Genomic DNA, 22617 nt, shown 5'->3' with positions numbered 1-22617 from the left:
TACTTTTTTAAAATCAGTTACTTCTTTACTAAATTTTCTTGGTCTTTGTCAACAACCAGTGGACCACTAATGGAGAAAGAGAGGGAGAGGGAGAGGGAGAGGGAGAGGGAGAGGGAGAGGGAGAGAGAGAGAGAGAGAGAGAGAGAGAGAGAGAGAGAGAGAGAGAGAGAGAAAGAGAGAGAGATTTTATACTGATAAAACACAAATGAGCTACCCGGGTCTTAAAAATAATTTTCTAATCTGGCCTGATAGATTGACAAGAAGGTTACCAGAGAAGCAAAAAACAAAACAAAACAAAATAACAACAAAAACAACAACAAAACCCCGACTTTTCACTTAGCCATCCTAACAGCCCTGTCAGGTGGGTACTCCCACCCTCTCTGAGGTACAGAGAAAACACATAGCTTGCACAAGGCCGTAGATACAGGATTTGAACCCAGTCTGAGTGCTGAGAACTTCAAGCACTCAGATGCACCTGCATGTCTCCTGCAAGCCACCCCTCCACTTCTCTTTTAGAGTTCTTCCTCTTTCCAGTCAGCTGCTGTTTCTCATCTCTTCCTCACCTTCAATAGGAGCCGTCCTATCTATACTGCCTAGAATCCAATCTATTTAGAGTAATGCTATTTGTGGAACCAAGACATTTTTATTCCAAAAGACCAATGACAGAAAAGACTTGATCCAATCCCAACAAATTCTGTTTGTTCAAGGAGAGGGTCTATGCAATGTGCATTTCCAGTACTGCAATTCAGTGATTTAAAATTGCTACCTGTCAAAACAAGTGCATACTGAAGACACATCACAAACTTAAAGAGACTGCAGGCATTACTGTGATGTTTTGATGTAAACTTTATTATCCCATGGACAGTCTATAAAACCATAGCTGTAGTGTCATCCTGGTCTCCAGAGTGAGTTCTAGGACAGCCAGTGCTACATAGAGAGACCTTGTTTCAACAAAACAGAACAAAAACCCAACCAACAAACAAAAGACCCAAAACAACAACAAACAAAACAAGTAAAAAATACAAGTTTTAAGGGTGATTAGGTTCTAAGTACTAGAAAAAGAAAAAGTTGAGTGTGTATGTGTGCATGTGTGTGGGTTTTGTCTTTTCTTTTTCTTTTTTGTGGAGTCTTTATTTTCTTTCTCCTGAGACAAGGTCCCATGTAGCCTAGCCTGGTTGTTTCACTCATTCTGTAGGCAAGGTTGACCTTGAACCCTGACCCTCCTGAATGATGGAACTACTGGCCTCTGCCACGATTCCTGATTCATGTGGTGTTGGAAATGTTCTAGCTTTGTTTCTGCTAGAAAAACACTCTATCAGCTGAGCCACCTCCTCAGTCGTGTGTGTGTGTGTGTGTGTGTGTGTGTGTGTGTGTGTGTGTGTGTGTGTATGTACAGGAGCACACGTGTACCCAGAGGACAACCTCAGGAGTCATTCTTTCGGTGCTGACCACTTTGTGGGCTTTGTTTGATTTTTTTGTTTAGTTAGTTTTATTTACTTTTATTTTTTTGTGTTTTGAGACTGGGTTTCTTTGTTTGACAGGGCCTCTTATCAGCCTGGGACTTACTCACTAATTAACTTCGGCTGGCCAGCCAGTCAGGCTGAAGGACCAGCCTGTCTCCACCAGTGCTGGGATTACCGGCAAGCCTCACGACCCGTGGCTTTTTAGTGTGGCTTCTGTGGGAACTGAACTCTGGTCTTCCTGCTTGCAAAGCAAACCCGTCACCAGCTGAACCATCACCCAGTCCCTTGTTTTGGTTTTTCTTTGCAACCTTTATTAAAGTCTCAACTTTCCACCGGCTCCTCCTAGAACATAGTCTCCTCTATACTTCTTCCCACTGCTGCAGGCTTTCCTGAGCCCCCTCTGCAGGGATGCGGTGTGCGGAACTCTGCCTCGCCTCACTGAGCTCCCTCCCACCTAATCACGGAAACGGAGACCCCGGCACAGCCCACGGAGTCTGGTCTGTGTCTAAATTCATATCTTCATGTGAACTGGCCAACGGCCAAGAGTCTGACTGGTTCCTTTCTCTCTACTGCTCCCTGTCACCCTGTGCCCTCCTTAAAGAGACAGCATCACCTCTCTGACTGACAGACAGACTGACTCAGCATTGAGAACCCACCACTCCCTAAGTCTGCTGCCATCAGCTTCTTGCCCTCCCTAGTGCAGGAGTCGGGCACTGAAGTGTGTAGAGGTGACAGGAGTGAGGAGCCTTTCAGGATAAAGGTGTACACATGGTATAGGAGCCCATGATAAATGGAAAAGGGACCAGAATCCATTCACAACTGAACTGAGCTACCATGAGGCTCAGCAGCTCGGACTCAGTGCTGGCTACGGCCACCTTAAATCCTCAGGAGAAACTAGAGAACTGGCTTTGTATAAAGTCTAGAATATGATAGGAACATTCTCTCTCTCTCTCTCTTTGTGTGTGTATTAAAAATATATTTATATCTCTGTCTATCATCTATCTATTTATTAAATAAATATCAAAATAGTAAGGGGGAAAAAACTGTTCAGAGATGTTGACCAGCTTGCCCAAAATCACAGAGCTGACAGGACCAGAAGGAATTTAGACCTAGAAGCTGTCTCTACTGTGCGTTAAAAGGTTCTCTTTTCTATCTCCTGATGGGAAATTATATTAAGCCGCAAATAAAGGTCATTTCACAACAGGTTCCCAAGCCACAGCTTCTGCCACCTACAGGCCTCTCAAAACAAGTGATTTCTTCGAGCAGCTTCCGTAAGAGTCTGTCTGCTGAGGGCTTAGAGCTGTCTTTAGTGTCCTCCTGGGGGAGAATCTTAATGACTGTGCCCCAACTAAGGGTTGTCTCTGTCATTAAAATGCAGATGCTGTGGGGGCCAGGACCACTAGGTTCAGGCAGCCATCGTCAGCCTGGCCAGTTCACTGGGTTGCTTTCTAAAGGCACCAATCCCAAGTGGAGGAAGACTCTCATGAGGCAGGCACTGACCGAGGGGAGGCTGGTGAGGTGGGTCTCTGGATTCCCGGGGGCTGGGGGCAGGAGTGGGAAGCAAGAGCTGTGAAGGTCATTGAGAGACATGACAGGGACGACAGGAGAGACACAGATCCAGTACATCCACCGCACTTCTGTGGAAAGCTGGCATGATTAAAATGGGTCACGTGTGCCATTTTTAGAGAAAGCAAATTCCCCTCAGTGTCACCTTGAGGGATTTGGAGGACAGTAGGGCTTGGAGGGAGGGAGACCAGTTCAGGCCTACTTTCCTGGCCCCTCCGGGTCCCCTCCTAGGTGGCCCTTTGAGCAGGCTTACTTTACCTCATCATCGAGGAGGTCTTTGGGCTTGGGGGGGATCTGAGGCTTCTGTAGAGAGGTGGGAGCTGGCAGAGTGGAGGCCAGCCTTGCTTTCGCTGAAGGCCAGGAAGGCTTACTGGGGAGCGACTTGCTGAAGGGCGGAGAGTGTCGCTGGCTGCATCGATTGTCTTGAACAAACATGAAACAACACAAAAGAGGCTCTAGGTCATTCGTTATGTGGATACCACGGGGATCTGGAAAACACACAGCCAAAGGCACCTATGTAACTGCAAAGGGTCAGTGTGCTGTTCTTAAAGGAGCCAAGTGAACGCTGGGCTGAAAGCTTCAACTGTCCATTTACCTACCTGCTAACTAGCAGACGGTCCTTAGGCCCATATTCCCAGGGGAGTGATAAAAGTCCACAGGCTCCAGGGAGCTGAGAGTCCAACACCCCGCTGAGCAGTGGGTGGAAGCAGCATGCAGAAGCAGGGAGTGTGGTTCTTCTTGTGTTTACACATGAGTGCCATCTTGAGGGCTTTAAAAGTGGCCCCACTCTGGATCTAATTCTGGAGGAAGTTGGTTGTGATGGGTTTTTAAAGTCCTTCAGGAACCCCAGGTTATTCCAAGGACTTCCTTTCCTCAACTCCTGGAGAAGTCAGGTGACCCTGCTCTGTCCAGGACTGTTCTTTTTCTGCAGGTATCTGAGAGTCCAGGTTCTGAAGCCTAACTAAGGGGTCTGGGTTCCTTCTGCTCCGCCATCGACTAACTGCACCTGTTTCGACCAATTGCAACTGCTCATTTTAAAGCAGAAGCTCGTGCTCTCTACCTTAGAGTTATTGTAGGAATAAGAAAAACTGCAGGGGAAGCAGCTGGTGCTGTATGGATGCCTAGTCAACGGATCTGATACCACCATGCTCTGTGAGAGCTTCAGATACCCAGCCTGCCCAGCAAAGCTGTGAGCTGAGTTCTGATTGGACTGACATGTTTTTCAGAAGTTCTTAGCTTAGGGATGCCCTGGCATTCTCCAACCTAGGCAACACACTGGCTTACAGCAGGCTGCTGGGTTTCCTGCTTCCTCCTGTGACGTTACCTTGTTCGTCACACCCTGACACTATGGCTCTTCTTGGTGCCCATTCTTACCTTTAGCACTTGCTTTTTCTTTGTCTGAGATATGTGGGCAATGTCACATTCACTGTGCTCACACACCAGGGCATCTGCTTTGCTGAGCCTGTCATTGCTAGTTTTATTTCTAGCTCTTGGAGTTTATATAGAATTCTTAATGCAATGTTTAAAACCACGTGAAGTAGCAAAACATAGAAGGCAGGCTTTGAGGAGTAACTGAATTGTGGTTTCTGGTTTGCCGTGTGCACCTAATACAGCCTCTCCCCTCTCAGGATCCTTGTAATGAGTGAACAAAGTCAGGTACCACATCCACTGGGGAGTGGATGGGGCAGGGCCTGGTGCATGCCAGTGTGGGAGCTGAGAGGCCCAGCCCTACCACGAATGTAACCATGGCACAGTTAGCTCTCTCGTGGCAGTCTTTCCTTCCTCCACACAGTGAAGCTGCCTCCCTCTTCCACAAGACTGACAGGGTGAACCTACAGAACATAGCAGGAGTATGTTGCCTTGCTCGCTGCTAAATGCTCAGGGCTGAGCATGGTTCAGGCCACAGTAAGGGCCTAACAGGTTAACTGTGGAACACAGAACCCGCAGCCCCCGACACACTGTGGAGAGGTTGCTGACGACAGCAGGATCACCCTGCTGAATACATGCAAGCTGCCCTGGTTGTGGACATACCCCACCTTCGGAAACCTAGTCACCTGCTGGGGTAAGAACAGAGACGACTTTCCCTGTTCCTCCTGGCACCTTACACAAGCTGCCCAACAGCTCTGCCACTGACCTACGCCCCCAGCCAGCTTCGGCTTGTTTTGTTTGTTTGTTTATGTTTTCCTTTTTTTTTTTTTTTGGTTTTTTGAGACAGGGTTTCTCTGTGTAGCTTTGCGCCTTTCCTGGAACTCACTTGGTAGTCCAGGCTGGCCTCGAACTCACAGAGATCCGCCTGGCTCTGCCTCCCGAGTGCTGGGATTAAAGGCGTGCGCCACCACTGCCCGGCCTATGTTTTCCTTTTAAAAAAAACTATTTTCAATTTTTTTTTTGTTTAAATTATCTTTTTTTTTTTTAAGATTTATTTATTTATTTTGTATACAGCATGTATGACCAGAAGAGGGCACCAGATCTCATTACAGATGGTTGTGAGCCACCATGTGGTTGCTGGGAATTGAACTCAGGACCTCTGGAAGAGCAGTCAGTGCTCTTAACCTCTGAGCCATCTCTCCAGCCCACTATTTTCAATTTTGAGACAAGGTCTTGCTAAGTTGCCCGACCTGAGATACTTGGGATCCTCTTTTCTCATCCCCACCCCCAAGTTAGGATTATAGGCCTGTGCTGCCATATCAGGCTTCTTAATAAACCACAGAGGCATGCCTCAAAGCCAGACTTGTGCTGTGTCCGTTTGGCCTAAGAGGTTGATTCCAGGCCCAGGGCTCACCGGCAATCCCACTCCCCCTCAGACATCCACAGTCTGATTGGCCTGTGTGTAAAGCTGCCTGGCACAAGAGCAGAGGGAGCTTTAGTGGACACTCAGGTCCTTGAAGGGCACTGTTGTTCTCTTTGGACTTCTCAGAAGTTTCAGAGCCTTGGATGAAGGAGTTCCCAGAAGAAAGAGGACTAATGTCCAGGTTGATTTTCCATGGAGTTATAAGGGCAGGGGGAGGGCAGCCCTTAGGGTACACTTCCTTATCAGTACAGAGAACCTGTTCAATGCTCACAATTTGAGGGAAAATGCTCCTCACAAAATGAAAAAGCCATAACATCGTGCCCCACACCTGCTAACTCCGGGACTGCCGCTTGGAAGTGAGAGTGGAGAAGGGCAGGGACCCTCAGGCAGCAGCTAGGTTTGCCCATCTCCTCTCCCTGCGGGCCCAGCATCCACAGTGGCCTCACCTACGTACTCGCCCCTGGTGAAGGGCAGGGCTGGATGGACCACCCTTGTCTGCTGCTCAGCGGGCGGCGGCTCATAGGAATCGTCGCCCGTCTCCTCCGCGGGCATCACGTACATCTCGGAGTCCGAATGCTCATCTGGATTTTCATAGTCACTGTCCTGCAAATATAAGCACCATGCTTGGCATCCCTGCAGGTGCCGCGGGATGGACAGTTCCTACCTTAGGAGGCAGGAGCGGTTCCTGCAGCGGAGGACAGGAAACTGAGGCCGGGGGAGACATTTCCGCATTCACCTGCTCCACACAGCTCCCACCATAACCACATAGGAGCCAAACAGAACTTTCCAAGGCAGAGCGGGACACTTAAGATGTTTTAACGAGGTTTCTCTGTCTGGTCTAAAGGCTTTAGGAACAAGCCTGCATTTCATACTATCTGCGGTGGAGACCACTGAAGCAAAAATAACCGCCAGGGGCATTTACCCAATCCTTGTCAATCTCAGCTGTTTGACTTTGGGATAGGTCAGTCCCTACTCTCCAGACTGTTTTTACTTTGTGTTCCTCGCTCTATGCCCTCTTTTTAAAAATTACTTCTTATAATTGCACCATGTTCCCTTCCCCTTTCCTCCCACCTAGCCCTCCAATATACCCATCCTCACTCCCTTTCAAATTCTTAATTCAGCCAGCAAGCGGCCTCCTCTCTTCCCCTCCTTTGCCGCAGATGTGAGTTTGCGCTGCTGCCAGCAGGGGGCGCAGCCGTGTCACTGGTTTCCGCTTCACTGGGTTCTGGGAGGAACTTTATGCCCAAGTGACCCGCAGTGAGGTCATTCTTCCCCTTTTTTCTTTTCTTTTTCTGCGGCTAAAGCAGGAGGAACTGCTGTCTTCAAAGACCACATCCACTCCAGGTGGTGAACACAAATGTGATTCTAGGCACTGGCCCGGATATCTGCATCGTGGGTCCTCATCCCACTGAGGGACAGTGGGAATGCCAGGTCTGTCCTCATGACCTGTTTCCTTGTATGTGAGGTGGGGGTGTGGTCTGTGTACGGTTCCTTACAAATCGAAACGCAGATCAGAGCATGCTAACATTGTGGAAGGGCACAAGTGTGAAAACTTTAGGATGCCTAGTCTCGGCAAGACTCAGCTCCCCACAGGTGCGGACTGCAGAGCCACTTGGAGAAGATTGACAGTTCACTCTGATGTATATCACCTGCCAGCTAGGTTCCTCTTTTTCACTCTGTGACCTAGGGAGCTTGGCTGATGTTCTTTTGGTCATAGCAGGTACTTTGGTAGCCAACAGCCTGGTTCTGAGGTCGCAAGGCCCAGGTTTGAGTTTGGAAACTGCAAGTTAATCAAGCGTTCTACTCTGGTTCTAGAAGCACCTGTGCCTAGCATTAAGTCCCTTTTAAAACAAGGTAGGATTTTGCTAAATAGCCAAGGCTGGTCTCAAACCTGCCAAGTAACCAAGATTGCCTTGAACCCGCAATCTTCCTGCCTCAGCCTCCTGGGATTATATGTGTGTACCAGCTCTGGCATTAATTACTGTTTTGATGAGTCTCCTGCCTGGGGTCAGGAGATACTTGAGTAGTGGGGATCTTGGGTCAGAAGTATGCCCATCAGTAGAGAACTATTTAAACACTTCTGTTTTTGTGTGGTTGTGAGCTCTGAGAAACGGGGTTGGAGGCTGTACATATAAAGTGCTCAGCCTGGCTTGTGGTCAGCACTGGATCAAGGCAGCTGCTAGTGAGGTCACGACCACCTGCCGGGAAGAGGTTTTTCAGTCCTTCTGGGTCCCTCTCCCTATGATGTTCAGCTAGCCAATCAGCATTCAGAAACAAACCATTTGAGAGGTCTCCCCCAGGAGGCTGGCACCACCACCCCCCACCCCACCCCCCATCCCAGGAGCAGATACTTACAAAGTCATCTGACCACCGCTCCTCTTCGTCTGCAGGGCTGTCTGTAACGGGAGAGGGACACAGAGCAAAAAGCGTGAGTCCAGCTGGCCAGCTCCAGGTGACCCACAGGCACCAATGCTGCCCGCTCTTCTGTGGGCCTTCGGGTGCATTTACTTGGCCTTAACGGTAATTGCGGCCATATCGCCATTCACTTTTGATCTCTTAGAAAGTTTGAATCTCAGCACAAAGAGAAGTCCTGCAGGAGCTTAGCAATGGGACCTGCCTGCCTGCCTGCCTTTGTCAAGAGACGTGACTGGAATGTTACACTTGTCTTTTGTTTGTTTGTTTGTTTTAATAAACTCCATGACTGTCAGGTCCAATTCTGCTCCAAAAACGGCAGTCCCACTAACTCAGTCCAAAATTGAGTCTAGACCCAGCTCGGACTGGACTACAGGAGGATTTCTGGTGGTCAGATAAAAGCCAGCATTCCTCAAGAACTTGTGAAACTGGTTCCCATTTGCTAAGAGGAGTCATTTCCCTTACTTTTGGCAGAACGGACAATGGCGCTCCATTGACATGTACTTGGGGCTGTATATCAAAGCCCATGCTGGCTTCCAGGCTCCTACACTCCCTATTCACAGGTACTTGTTACACATTTCAAAGCCCCCATCCTGGCCCTTCTCACCTGGATCTCGACTCTTTGTTACCCCAACACTATTCTATTCTCACTATTCTATTCTCACTATTCTCTCTCTCTCTCTCTCTCCCCTTCCCTCCCTCCCTCCCTCCCTCCCTCCCTCCCTCTGTCTCTCCCCCCATCCATCTCTGGGTGCACTAGTCTGGCTCCTGTAACTTCTCCCTTCTCTCACAGACAGCTCTGACCATGTCTGCTTCTTTTCCCTCTGCTCTGGACCCTTTCAGATGCCACTGTATTTTCTCTCTCTTATGCACAAGAAAACCCTTCCCCTTAACCATACCATGGAGGGGTTGTGTTGGCAGTTTCTTTACTGCACCTCCTTGCATACAATGAGCAAAAGCAATTTGGAAAGGGAAGGATTTATTTGCCTTATGGGTCCCAATCACAGTCAATCTTTGAGGAAGTCAGGGGAGGAACTCCAGGCAGGAATCAAAGCAGAGGCCATGGAGGAACACAGCTTCCGGCTTGCTCCCTATGGCATACCCAGCTTGCTTTCTTTTTTTTTTTTTTTTTTTTTTTTTGTTTTTTTTTGTTTTTGTTTTTGTTTTTTTGAGACAGGGTTTCTCTGTGTAGCTTTGCGCCTTTCCTGGAACTCACTTGGTAGCCCAGGCTGACCTAGAACTCACAGAGATCCACCTGGCTCTGCCTCCCGAGTGCTGGGATTAAAGGCGTGCGCCACCACCGCCCGGCCCAGCTTGCTTTCTTATACAACCCAGGACCAGCTGCCCAGGGGTGGCTCTACCTACAGTAGCCTGATTCCTCCTACAGCAATCATTAAAAAAAAAAAAAAATGACCCTCAGACATGTTCATAGGCCAGTCTGTTGGAGGTAACTCCTCAATGAAGGCTCAATTAAGCTCATGTCAGGTTGACAAAAACTCCAAAGAGCAACTTTGGACAGTTTTTTCTTTTTTCCTTTCTGGCTCTACTTACCTTGGAAGCTTAGATTGAATGGTGTTCTAGTCCTTTCCAAGTTTTAAAAATACTGTGAGTCCAAGTTGTGTTTCTCTAGTCTTAGTTCTGTGTGGAACACCAGCACTCAGTACAGTGTTCTCTCTCTATGGCAGTTTTTCCCGGTCCACCAGGATGAAGGTAGGCAGAAACATGGGGCATAGAGTGACACTGGCTCCACTCAGGCCAGTGGGACAGGGCACCAGCAATGTTAGAGCTCATTCCTCCAGGAACGAAGGGAGGCAGTGTAGACTCTGGGCTTCTGTGGCAGGCTGTACCTGAGAGTCCCTCCCTTTCTCTCCATTGTCCTTTGAATCATATAATCATATTATTTTATTGTTCCCTATTAGAGTGTGTGCATGTCTGTGTATACGTACGGATGCCAGAGACAGCCACCAGATGTTGATCTTCACCCTAATTTTTAAGGCAGGGTCTCTCACTGAACCTGGCACTCACTGACTGTTTCAGCTAGGCTGGCTGGCCATGCACACACAGCTATGCCCAGCCTTTAGGTGAACATTTGGGATTTGAATTCAACTCCTTTTGCTTTCACAGCAAGCTCTTGTATCCCCTCAGCCTCCCATTAGACCCAAATGAATTAATTTTTAAATAAAAGTTATTTTAATTGATACATGAAAACAAAACGTATACCGCTCAATCAGTTAATATGTGGTGTTTCAATCTGCATATCCATTGTATAATTTTTAAAGCAGGGTAAACACACCTGTCTCTTCAAATGGGACTTTCAGCACTTCTCTAGTTATTGGAACTCATTGTACATTGTTCTCTATAATTCTGTGAAACAGCACGCTGGGACTTCACGCTCCCACTGGACCCATTTCCCTGCCTCCTTCACCACATCCTTGCCAGCTTCAGGTAACCACCACTCTGATGGTCGGTATCTCGGTTCTGTTCAGTTCCGTGAGAGCTGCCACAATAGATTTCACATGCAGCCTGAGCATGTGCCAGATTTGTCTTTCTGTGCCTGGCTTACTTCACTTGGCATAGTGACCTTCCAACTTTACCCAGGTTACAAATTCCGTTGTATGTGAACACCACATGTTCCTTATCCACTCATCAGCATGGAGACTCGGGTTGTTTCCATGCCTGGGCTCAGCAGCAAGCAGGAGCACAGATGTCTCCTTGGCGTATGATAGCCTTCCCTTTGGCCATTCACCCTAGGGTGGGGTTGCTGGATCACAGGGATGCTCTAGCTTCATTCTTTGGGGGAACCTCTACTTTCTCACGGTTGCTCAGTCAGTCCCCTCCCTGCATGACATCAGTGGGGACTGGGTTGGTACTAAGCAAACCTTTGTGAGTGGGTGGGGGTGTCTCCCAAGAGTCCCTGGAGATCGGGGACAGAGGGCGCAAGTAGAGAAGCCTTGTTCAGATCTGATCCTTCAGGGGTTTGTGGAGTGGCCAGAGGATTTCTGCAGTGACCCCTAAAACCTGAGGCCCTTCCCTTGGAGGTGCTCTTTATCTGCAGAACTGAGACAGATTCCCCCCGCCCCTTGTCTGCCTGTCTCTGTCTCTGTATGTAATCTTTGAGGTCCTTGGACACTCTCTGCATTGAGAAGCCATGGGGCTGATTTCTGAGCCTGTGAAGGCAGTTGAATGGGAACCCCAAGACACAGGGGAGCAGGGGACATGAGCAGCTAGGGGTGGGGGAGGACAGGGCAAGGGGGGATACACCTGCAAGGGTTAATGCTGGTTTTGCCAAAAAGACAGTTTCCAGGGATTAAGGGGAAGAGCAGGAGTGAGAGCCGGCTCTGTCGGCAAAGTGCACAGGACTGATTTCTAAGATTGGGAACTTGGATGGATTTGGCTTAAAGCAGGCTTGTTTCACTTTACTCTGTGGGAGGTCATGCTAATTCTAACTCAGTAGTTGTGTGGCAGGGCTGAGGCTATGTGTATCTAACAAGCCCCCAGCTGACTGCTGCCACCGTACTAGGGATCAGACTGTGAAGCAAGCCGCATTCCTGTTTCAAGAGACACGGATGCACTGATATTAAGGCTACATGGTGGGGCTGGGGGTGTAGCTCAATAGTAAAGCATTTGCCTAGCATACACAAAGCCCCTGGCTTTGAGCCCCAGCATTGTATAAGAAAAGACTAAATGGAGCATTTCAGGAAGAGATCAGGTGTTTGAGGTCAAAGAGAACACTTTTGGGTGTCCAACTGATGGGAAGTTACACATTCCTAAAGTCAGGGAATGTCAGAGAGGCTTGCTGTAGCGTTAGGACCCCGTGTTCAAAATCTAGCAGATCTCCATTCCTCAAATGACAAGGATGAACTGAAGGGTGATGCCCATAGTTACACAGTCAGTGGCTAGATGTGAGAGGACCTTGTCACTGGGCCCTGTGACCTGTGACTGCACTCTGGTGAGCCATGAAGAGTCCAGTGGGACCATGAGATGAAAAAAACTGTGTCATGGCTCACTTCTCTGATGGAGGATGAGAATTAGGAATGGAATCGGGTGTTGAGAGCCACTTAGAAGCTCTGTCCAAGGACAAGCAAGAGATGATGAGGGGCTGAGCTGTACCCATGGCAACAAACAGGAAAGCTACTTGAAGGCTGGAATCAGTGGGATTCAGAGGAAGATTCACTCCTGCAGAGGTCAAGGAAGAGTAGGAATTGACAATAAGCCCCACGGCATGTGGTTTAGGCAAAAGGATGAAAATACGGCATTTGTTTCTGCCTTTCACCAAAGAAGAAAACAAAGAAGGGGGAGGCCATGGGGGAAGGGGATGAGCAAGCAACAGAGAGGAGAGATGCCCCTCTTATAGTTGGTTAGGTTTCCGAAAGCTGACTGAGGTACATCTGCGTCTGTCACCTCTAATGCTGCTGCTTCATCTACAAGGGACAGATATGCTTGTACATTTGTCCCCTAGCATCTGAGTTAGATGTCACCTCCTCAGAGAGACCTTACCGGACTGCCTAAGTTGTCCCCCACCTACCACGATTCTTTGCCACTGCACACTGCCAGCTCCTTCCCTACTTGTCACAGCAGCCATCATGCCTGGGAAACTATTATTAAAATGTGTGTGTGTGTTCGTGCACGTGAACACAGCTGTGTGCCATTCTTGGCCTCATCTTGTTTGAAATGGGGTCTCTTGATCATTTCTGTGAATGCTAAGCTAGTTGGCCCATGGGCTTCTGGGAATTCTCCTGTTTCTGCCTCCCATCTTGCCACAGGAGTGCTGGGCTTACAGGCTGCTACAGCACTCAGCCTTATGTGGTTTCTGGGGATTCAAACCGAAATTCTCATACTTGTATGGCAGGCCCTTTACCCACTGCCACACAGGAAAACTCATGACATATTTGACCACTCAAAGCTGAAGCACCTGGAAATGTCTGTTTTACAGAATAAACCGATCACTTCTGAACTGATGTCTTTCACTCTGCGTTGATGTCTTTGAGACGTCAAAGCTTGTACTGAGCAGCCATTAGGAGACACAGGAGAACCCTACATCCAGTCAGGGCTGCCCATCCATTGGGGATCAGGTAGGCTTTGGAAACCATCATGGGAGGTGGTCTCATTTGTGAGGGTACTGCTGTGGGGGTAGGGATAAGTCCAGGCTGGATGTTAGTCTGAATCGCCTCTAGTGTTCCTCTTAAACACGAGAATCCATCTTTCCATGATTTTCCCATCATACCCATTTGGCTATGGAAAAGGTCAGAGTTGTTCCCTTTTTCCATCTTTGTAGAGAAGAATGATTTGTTCACATTCAGCTATGCTTGGGAACAGGTTTCCTTGACTTAAGAATTAGGTAGAAGTTTTTAAAAATTCCTGGACAAAATCCCTATTTCTTAGTTCCATGCTGCACAGGAATCCCATGGCTATCTGTCTGAACTTGCTGAATGCTTGACAGTGTGGGGTTCTGTCTATTCTAGACAAAGGTGTTGAATATTTGACTTTGATTACCGTTGCTATAAATCTACTGATCCCAAGATTAGACTTTTTGTGACCAAAGTTGATTCTAGTTGAAATGGAGCTGTGTGTGTGAAGGTGTGTGAGGAGTTCAGAGGTTGATCTTGAGTGCCATTCCTAGGGATCCCTCCCCCACTTTTGACAGAGTCTCTCATTGGGAGTGGTTACACAGGAGACCCAGGGACTGGCCTGTCTCCATCTCCCCAGTGCTGGGACTACAAGTGAATGCTACCATGTGTGGTTTTTTGTTTGTTTTGTTTTGTTGAAACAGGGTTTTTTGTGTAGCCTTGGCTGTCCTAGAACTAGCTCTGTAAACCAGGCTGGCCTTGAACTCAAAGATCCACCTGCCTCTGCCTCTCAAGTGCTGGGATTAAAGGCGTGCGCCACCTTGGCCTGGCGTATGCCCAGCTTTTTGTGTAGTGTCTGGGGATCAAGTTTGGGTCCTCATGCTTGCATATCAAGCCCTTTACTGACTGAGCCTTCTCTCTGATCCTCAAATAGCCTTTATGCAGGATAGGTTAGTCCCCACTGCCATGTGCTGCACAGGACTGCTCTTTTTTACTACATGAAATTGTAGATATTTCTAACATCAGCTTCCCTTTGGGGCTAACAATTCTGTGGCAGTGGAAACTATATTTCATTTGTAAGTATGGCCTTGTATATGCCAGACACATGGGATATGCATGATAAATAGCCCCATAAATAGCAAGTGGATGGATGTATGGATGGACAGATAGATGAGTGGATGGGTGGGTAGGTGAGTAAACAGATGAATTGATAGGTGGTTAGATGGAGAGGTGGGTGGGTGAGTGGATGGGTAGGTGGAGTACATTTTCACTGTATTGAAGGCTTCATTGATGTGGTCATTCTTAAAATCAGGATGAGCATCCTTTGTTTTCAAATAAGTACAAGATACTTCTGCTGTGGGATGTATGGCAAATGTGTTGCTAATTAATCAATAAAACACTGATTGGCCGTTGGCTAGGCAGGAAGTATAGGCGGGGCAAGGAGGAGAATAAAGCTGGGAAGTGGAAGGCTGAGTCAGAGAGACACTGCCAGCCGCCACGATGAGAAACAGCTTGTGAAGATGCCGGTAAGCCATGAGTCACGTGGCAAGGCATAGATTAATGGAAATGGATTAATTTAAGCTATAAGAACAGTTAGCAAGAAGCCTGCCACGGCCATACAGTTTGAAAGCAACATAAGTCTCTGTGTTTACTTGGTCGGGTCTGAGAGGCTGTGGGACTGGCAGGTGAAAGAGATTTGCCCTGACTGTGGGCCAGGCAGGAAAACTCTAGCTACAAATGGCGTCCAACGTGGTGGCAAGAGTTTCCACCTAAAAACTGAAAAAAAAGATTCTAAAACGGAGCTAAAAACAGCTTCCTAATTGTCTCTCTCAAATGAGCGGCAGCTGCTGGTTTGAGCTACTGGTGGGTTTCTGGCATGTGTGCTCGACCTGCAGTATGGCAGGAATGAGGCCTCTGCAAGTGGCACATTAAGCTGCATGGTGGATCTAGACTTTGCTAATACAAAACAAAAAAAAGAGGTTTCTGGGCTACATGCTGCTTGGATAAAAGCATAGACCCACGATAGCTCCCAGAGCTGGCGGTAAACGTAGCCATGTTGGGAAGCTGAGGTGGGCGGAGCCAGCAGCCACAGCTGCTGCAGTTTAAAGCAATAGATTCACAATAAGACAGATTCAGATGTAATAGTTTACAATGTGTGTAAAAGATACGTAGGCTTGAAAGAGACAAAAAAGGTGATATATGGTGATATATATAGTTATAGAAACAAATACATAGTTTTAAAAAATAAAGTCTTTAAAGAGACAGTAAAGGTAGTATAAAAAATAAGCCACGTAAAAATGGATATTACACAGAGAATCTGGATTGTGTTGTCTTTGGGATTTTTAACTGCAGAAAAACATTTGATTGTAAAAGCTGTTGGGTTAAACAAATACGTAGATTTTAAAGATACCTTGACTTCAAAATTTGGATATAAGGATGCGTTGCTTTGGAAAAGAGTCTCTGCTTTTGTTCCCACAGAAAGCCAAAGGCTATGGAATTGTTCCAGATTAAGATACATCAGGTTTGACCAGCCAAGACCCCCTGAAGGTCTCCAATGACACCATGACCCAGATGATCCAACATCCAGAATGGTTTGAAGGCATCTGGCTCAGACGACACAGCCTCATGGACTATTCCATAATTCTAAAATTTTCTTTGTTTCCCCATAAGATACAGCGCCCCCTTCCAGCAGGAAGTAATAAGAGAAGCTACGCCCAAATTCCCAAATTATATGTAATTTTACTTTGTTAAGGTTAAAACATTCCTTTTTGAAAAAAAAAGGGGGAAGTGCTGTGGGATGTATGGCAAATGTGTTGCTAATTAATCAATAAAACACTGATTGGCCGTTGGCTAGGCAGGAAGTATAGGCGGGGCAAGGAGGAGAATAAAGCTGGGAAGTAGAAGGCTGAGTCAGAGAGACACTGCCAGCCGCCACGATGAGAAACAGCTTGTGAAGATGCCGGTAAGCCATGAGTCACGTGGCAAGGCATAGATTAATGGAAATGGATTAATTTAAGCTATAAGAACAGTTAGCAAGAAGCCTGCCACGGCCATACAGTTTGAAAGCAACATAAGTCTCTGTGTTTACTTGGTCGGGTCTGAGAGGCTGTGGGACTGGCAGGTGAAAGAGATTTGCCCTGACTGTGGGCCAGGCAGGAAAACTCTAGCTACATACTTCCTTCCCCATGAAATAAGTATGAACATTAGACAAAAGCCAGCTAACGTATTTTAGAAATACTCTTACCTAATGCATAGTCCCTTCGAGGAACACTTGGAGGTCCTTTGACTTTTAGCCTGTAGATGAGAACCGGTAGAACAAGGGTCAGTGGGCAGGACAACTGTTGTCAAGGCTCACAGCACAAGCCAGCACAGAGATAAGAGACAGATAACTACTAGAATATCTTCTGGGCCCCTCATGCTGAGAATTCAGTGTATGTAATGAAGCCACAGTGCACCAGGAGCCTATGACTTGGCCCAAGCTAGGCTGAGCCATGGAAGGGCTCTGTGAGGCCCAAAGACCAGTTAATACTGCATTCAATGATTCGAGGAAGGTCAATGCTCATTGGCTGATGGGAGAGTAAGAGAAGATGAACTATATTTTAATGGCTCACAAATGCTTTTTAAAAAGGGACAAAATCATCAATAATAAGTACTTTGCTCATAGGTTGAACAAAAAATCATTTTATACCATTTCAAAACGTGGCATATGGGGCCGAGGCTATGGTTTAGTGGTAGAGCACTTGCCTACCAGGTGTAGGTTCAATCCCCAGCATCAGAAAAAAAATGACAAGCAAGCAAGCATCATCTCAAGATGGAAGGTTTATAGTAAATTACTAATTAATAATAATTACCCATTTTACTTAAGAGTGATTTCCTTGATGAAATTTAAAGTACACACAGATAAAACTTACATCCAGTAGCCTTTAATTACTAAAATATTAGTTCCTTTTATAGAAGCAGTATATATGGTAATAATTATATATATATATTTCATTTCTTTTTTAAAAATCAACTTAGGAGTTTATATTTTATTTTAGAAATACATAACACCCCTTACAAACCAAAATTGTAGATTACAAAAATAACAGTATTTGTTTTTGTATAGGGATCCTACCTTTTCCATCACAGGCTCTACCTATCTATTTTTGCATCTCATTCTCATCATACACTAACAATTCTCATCAAAATAAACTCATGGTGAAGTCTAAAAAGAGACTGTCAAAGGGATGGCAGGGAAGAGCAACAAGAACACAAAGGGGCCTGATGTCCATGGACAGCAACATTTCAAGACCCTCAGGCAAACTACCACCCACTATCAACCTCTAGTCACAAGACGTTATGTTTTAACAGCTCAACTCATCTTAGAATAAAGGACAGACTTAAGGGTGGCTGTGTGATTGGGGAGATTAGTCAGTAAGTGCTTGCTGCAGAAGTGTGAGGACCCACCCACACAAAAGCTGGGTGTGGTAGTGCCTGCCGATAAATCCACTACTGGTGGCTGGACACAGGAGGATTCGGGAGCTGGCCAGCCAGTCTAGCTGAATTGATGAGCTGCAGTTCAGTGAGAAATCCAGTCTCAGAAAACTAAGGTGGAGAGTAGCAGAGGAATGTGGGACTCTGGTCTCCATACACATGCGCACATACATGTACATGTACCTGCATGCATTTGTGCACACACACACACACACACACACACACAATTGTGTACATGCAAAACACACACACATGGGGTGGGGTGGGGGAGGAGAATGGCGCTGACCACAAGCCAGGAATAAAAGGTGTATTTTCAAAGTAATGAGTAGTTGTCAGCTACACACTAAACCCAATACTTCACAGGCATTTCCACATACGGCCCATGGCCCATGAGAACGCCATCACAGACTTTGCATTAGAGGAACCAGTGTGCTCGACCGTGCTTCCTCCTCTCAAGGGAGAATGGTGGTGGTATTGTGTTCCTCAAAATATTGTGCATGCTGATAAACTTATCTGGGGTCAAAGAAGAGAACAGCCACAATATTAAACATAGAGGATAGGCAGTGGTAGCACAGGCCTTTAATCCTAGCATTCCAGAGGCAGAAATCCATCTGTTCAAGGATACAGCCAAGCATGGTAACTCATGCCTTTAATCCCAGAAAGTGAGCCTTTAATCCCAAGGAGTGATGGCAGAAAGCAGAAAGGTATATAAGGCATGAGGACCAGAAACTAGAAGCTTTTAGCTGGTTAAGCATTCAGGCTTTCAAGCAGCAGTTCAGCTGAGAGCCATTGGGATGAGGACACAGAAGCTTCCAGTCTGAGGAAACAGGATCAGCTGAGGAACTGACGAGGTGAGGTAGCTGTGGCTTGTTCTGCTTCTCTGATCTTCCAGCATTCACCCCAATAACTGGCCTCAGGTTTGGTTTTATTAATAAGACCTGTTAAGATTCCTGCTACATCTGGCGCCCAATATTCATGGTACAAATTCATGAAAAAGCTACTTGCCTGTGGCCTTGCGGGCTCCAGCTCAGGCCCGAGCTACCCTCAGCCGGTTGTGGTGGCACACGCTGGTAGGATTTGCTGAAGGGGGCAGAGGCAGGAGGATCCGGAGTTTGAGGCCAGCCTAGGAGGCTTGCTAAGGAGAAACTAAAGCCAGGTGGTGGTGGGACCATGGAGGCAGTGACTACTGCTCTGAGTTGCCAACTGCTTCTCATCATGTTGGTGACTGTGGTGATGTTGCTACCTGGGATGAAGGGTTTACTGCTGCTTGTTCAAAGAAGAATTGCCAGGACCATCGTGTTACAAGAAAGCATTGGCAAATGTCAGTTTGGAAAAGTTTGGCAAGACAAATGGTGGAGAGAAATTGCTGTGAAGATTTTCTCTTCTAGGGAAGAACATTCATGGTTCTGAGAGACAGACATTTATCAGACTTTATCAGACTGTGATTGCTCCAAACCACAGAGGAGGTTAAAAAAAAAAAAGTCTGCAGGGAACCATAACCACGCCTAACAGTGACTTTGAAATCTTCAAAAAGATGATGGGACCCCACAAAGATGATTCCACATGGACTATGGTAAAGCCATTAAGCTGATTAACACCAGGGAAAGGAAAGGTCGGCTTTGAACTACAAACTACTCAGGACAATTTTGAGATGGCTAGCTGAGATGATCCAGCCTGACAGATTACTTGAACAAGGATTTGAAACAAGCCCTGCGCTTTCCCATTATGCAGAGATTGGACAAATGATACAGGACTTGATAATTAACCCCAAAATGTTCTTTTCACGATCTCCTAAAGATGTCTATACCCCCAGAAAGCAGGAAGTAATTTTAAGAAAAATGACGCTGGCAAGCTCCGTCCAGCATTCACCCCAATAACTGGCCTCAGGTTTGGTTTTATTAATAAGACCTGTTAAGAGTCCTGCTACATAGAACCTGTTGTCTGACTTCACAGGGAAGCCCAATTGTAGTGAGACAGGAGCCCTTGACCTTCATGGTAATGGCCATGGTAGCCAGATTTTCCAGCTAAGAAGAAACGTGGCTCATCAAGAAAAGCATTCTGGGGTCTAGGAAGACGCTGGGGGTGGGGTGCGGTAGGAACATTTGCTCTGCAAGCATGAGAACCCGAATTCAAATCCCTGTTGCCCATGTGAGAAGCTGGCACGTCTGCGCATCTCTATAACCGTAGCTTTCGGGAGCAGAGAGATAGGCACGTCTTGAGGGCCAGGCTAGCAGAAACAGTGAGCTTCCAGTTCAGTGACACACCTTGTCTCAAGGCAATGACATGGAGAGCAATGGAGGTGGACACCCAACATCCAGTTCTGGCTTCTGTGTGCATGTGTGCATGTAACACACACACACACACACACACACACACACACACATACACACACAAGGAAAAGTGCTCTGGGGACAGTAGGCAGAATGTTTGACATAGAAACTGTCAGGAACCTTTGCTGGTACATAGCTGCTGCCATATGACTAAACATGGGAGAGCAACCTCACACAGAGAATATTGGAGTTGAGAATCTGGGGCAACCCACAATTGCCAGCAACTCCAACAGTGACTAGTGTGGGGAATGAGATTCCATAGTAGAAAGGATGAACAGAAATGACCACACACCTCTGCCAGCCCACACACCTCTGGCAGAACGGAGCCTGAAGATGGACTGTCCTCCTCCACAAGATGACCCCTTCCCCTCACAGAGGACCATAGCCACTCCCTGCCAATCCCCGTGTGTGCTGAGGCGCCATCCTGTACACGTTAGGTTCTAAGACACCAGCAAAAATCAACGAGAATGAATACACTGCTCTAGAGACATGAAGAAATGAACTGTCTATGCTGCTGTTGGCACAAAATTGAGGGAGGGAAATTTGATAATGGTGATAAAGCTTTAACTTTCACTTAAAACTTTTATTTCAGGAATTTAGATTAATGGAGTACTTGAAGTATGAAAAGACCCTCACTGGCGTATTATCTGTGACAACTGAATGGAAAGGAAATGCTAGAGATTTTGACTGATGTGAAACTATCACTGTGAAAAAATGTTACTAGTTAGAACTTACGCTCTCCCCTTTAACACTCCCACCAATCTAGTACTGTTTGTTTAGTTATAATGCTGTTACAGTAGACTACTACAAACAGCACTTAAAAAACACTGGTTTATTTTCTCATCCTAATAAAGAGGTCTGTGGTAGAACCAACACCGCAAGCAGGAAGAATGCTATATGCAGCATGATGCTGCTTGAGATGAAAATGTCTGTGTGTGGGCACGTGCAATGTTGGAGTATGCATGCCAGCAAAAGCATACACAGAGAGGCACGCATGCGTGATGACTCACCCAGGACGATGCCTTTTTTGGGGGAGTGGGTCAGCTGGAGCATAGGAGGAAGTGAGCATTCCTGATAGGTTCCAAATTCTTTGATTTTTTTTTTTTCATGGTGAATCAGTGTTACATTAATTTAAAAAAAAAAAGCAAATTTAAAGACTAAACACTAGGCAGAGTGTGATAGCAAATACCTTTAATCCTAGCACTCACCAAGGAGGCTGAGCCAGGTATTTCTCTGTGAGTCTGAGGCCAGTCCTGTCTACATAGCAAATCCAAAGCCATCCAGGGCTACGGCGTGAGACCCTATCTCACAAGACAAAACAATATACTATTTCTCTTTTCATCTTGACTTAGATTTTAAGTGGTAAATGCAAGAAGTGTGTACAATTTCTGTGGGGTGTGTGTGTGTGAGTGTATGTGTATGCATGCATGTATATTGAATCCAGGGTCTTATGCATGCTAGGACCCTACAAGTGCTTTAAGACTGATTTAAATTCTCAAACAGTTGGGATTTCAATTTTGTGCCATGACACCCAGCCTAACTTCTGCTGCCTTTTTTTTTTTTTTTTTTTTTTTATGTAAGGGGTTTTGTTTCACACAAAAATCCAGGATTCTGGCTTTGCTTCTTCCAGAGTTAATTGAAACATGATTTTAAGGCAGCAATTAAAAAAGCAGAAATCAAAATGTAGATCAGCGATATGACATCACAAAAAAGCAAGGCATGCTTGCCTTGGCAGCACCTAGACAAAGCTGAACAAGAGAAGCCGGGCTGAGTCTCCTTGAGCTCTTACTGGCTTCTCCAGATTCATCCCTGGGCCTCAGCTCAGCGGTCATCCAAGTGGTTTTCCTGCTAAGGTACCTTGAGTGGGCCCAGCACACCTCTTCATGGGGATGGAAAATTGTAGATCCCTCAGTCCCAGTTCCCCCACTTTCCTCTTTCCAGAATTTGGACCTAACCACCCGGCTTCCTGGGCATGTAAAATGGGGAGAGGCGACATGGTCCTCACTGGATGACGGAGAGCTTTGTTCTCCACTCAGCCCAGACTGACTCCTTCCATACAAATAATAGAGACTAACTTACTTTTTTATTTTGTCCATTATTCCACCTTCATTGTTCTTGATATCATGGACCATCTTTTGAAGTTGTCTATAAAAAAAAAATCACAAACATAAAATATTAACATCTGGGTTGATTTTTACAATACAATTTTTACCTTCATTAACAAAAGGCACTGGTCCTATTTGGAGTACAACCCACCCCCAGGGCAACTTTGCCATTCCTAATAGGTAGTCTAGAAATCACTACCAGAAATAGTGACGTTGGACACTGTAACTTGAATGACTGAAGATGGAGATGCCACTTGGTAGTAAGGCAGATGCTTTGGATAGACAATGTTCCACACCTATCATTGGATAAAGAATTCTGGGTGTGGGAATGTAACTCAATATTTGAGTACTTGCCTAGTGTGCTAAATGGGCTTTATGTCCATGTGAAACAAGCTAGAGTCATCTGAAAAG

The 22617-nt window shown here is 46.4% G+C and overlaps 1 protein-coding gene across 2 annotated transcripts in view; it reads right to left on the bottom strand.

Moving 5' to 3' along the window:
- Positions 1 to 22617, bottom strand: part of Blnk (B cell linker) — a 72754-nt gene that overhangs the window by 28737 nt on the left and 21400 nt on the right. For both annotated transcript variants that reach the window (XM_059258203.1, XM_059258195.1), the window contains 5 exons: positions 22181 to 22246; positions 16543 to 16592; positions 8176 to 8216; positions 6267 to 6423; positions 3288 to 3451 (listed from right to left, as the gene is read on the bottom strand). In XM_059258203.1, coding sequence (XP_059114186.1) covers positions 3288 to 3451; positions 6267 to 6423; positions 8176 to 8216; positions 16543 to 16592; positions 22181 to 22233 — 465 coding nt within the window. In that variant the 5' untranslated portion in view covers positions 22234 to 22246. The remainder of the gene's footprint in view (positions 1 to 3287; positions 3452 to 6266; positions 6424 to 8175; positions 8217 to 16542; positions 16593 to 22180; positions 22247 to 22617) is intronic.

Source organism: Peromyscus eremicus, chromosome 1 (assembly GCF_949786415.1).
Source record: "Peromyscus eremicus chromosome 1, PerEre_H2_v1, whole genome shotgun sequence".
NCBI lineage: Eukaryota > Metazoa > Chordata > Mammalia > Rodentia > Cricetidae > Peromyscus > Peromyscus eremicus.
Note: the sequence above shows the minus strand (reverse complement) of the source record. Positions and strands in the feature narration are given on the sequence as shown.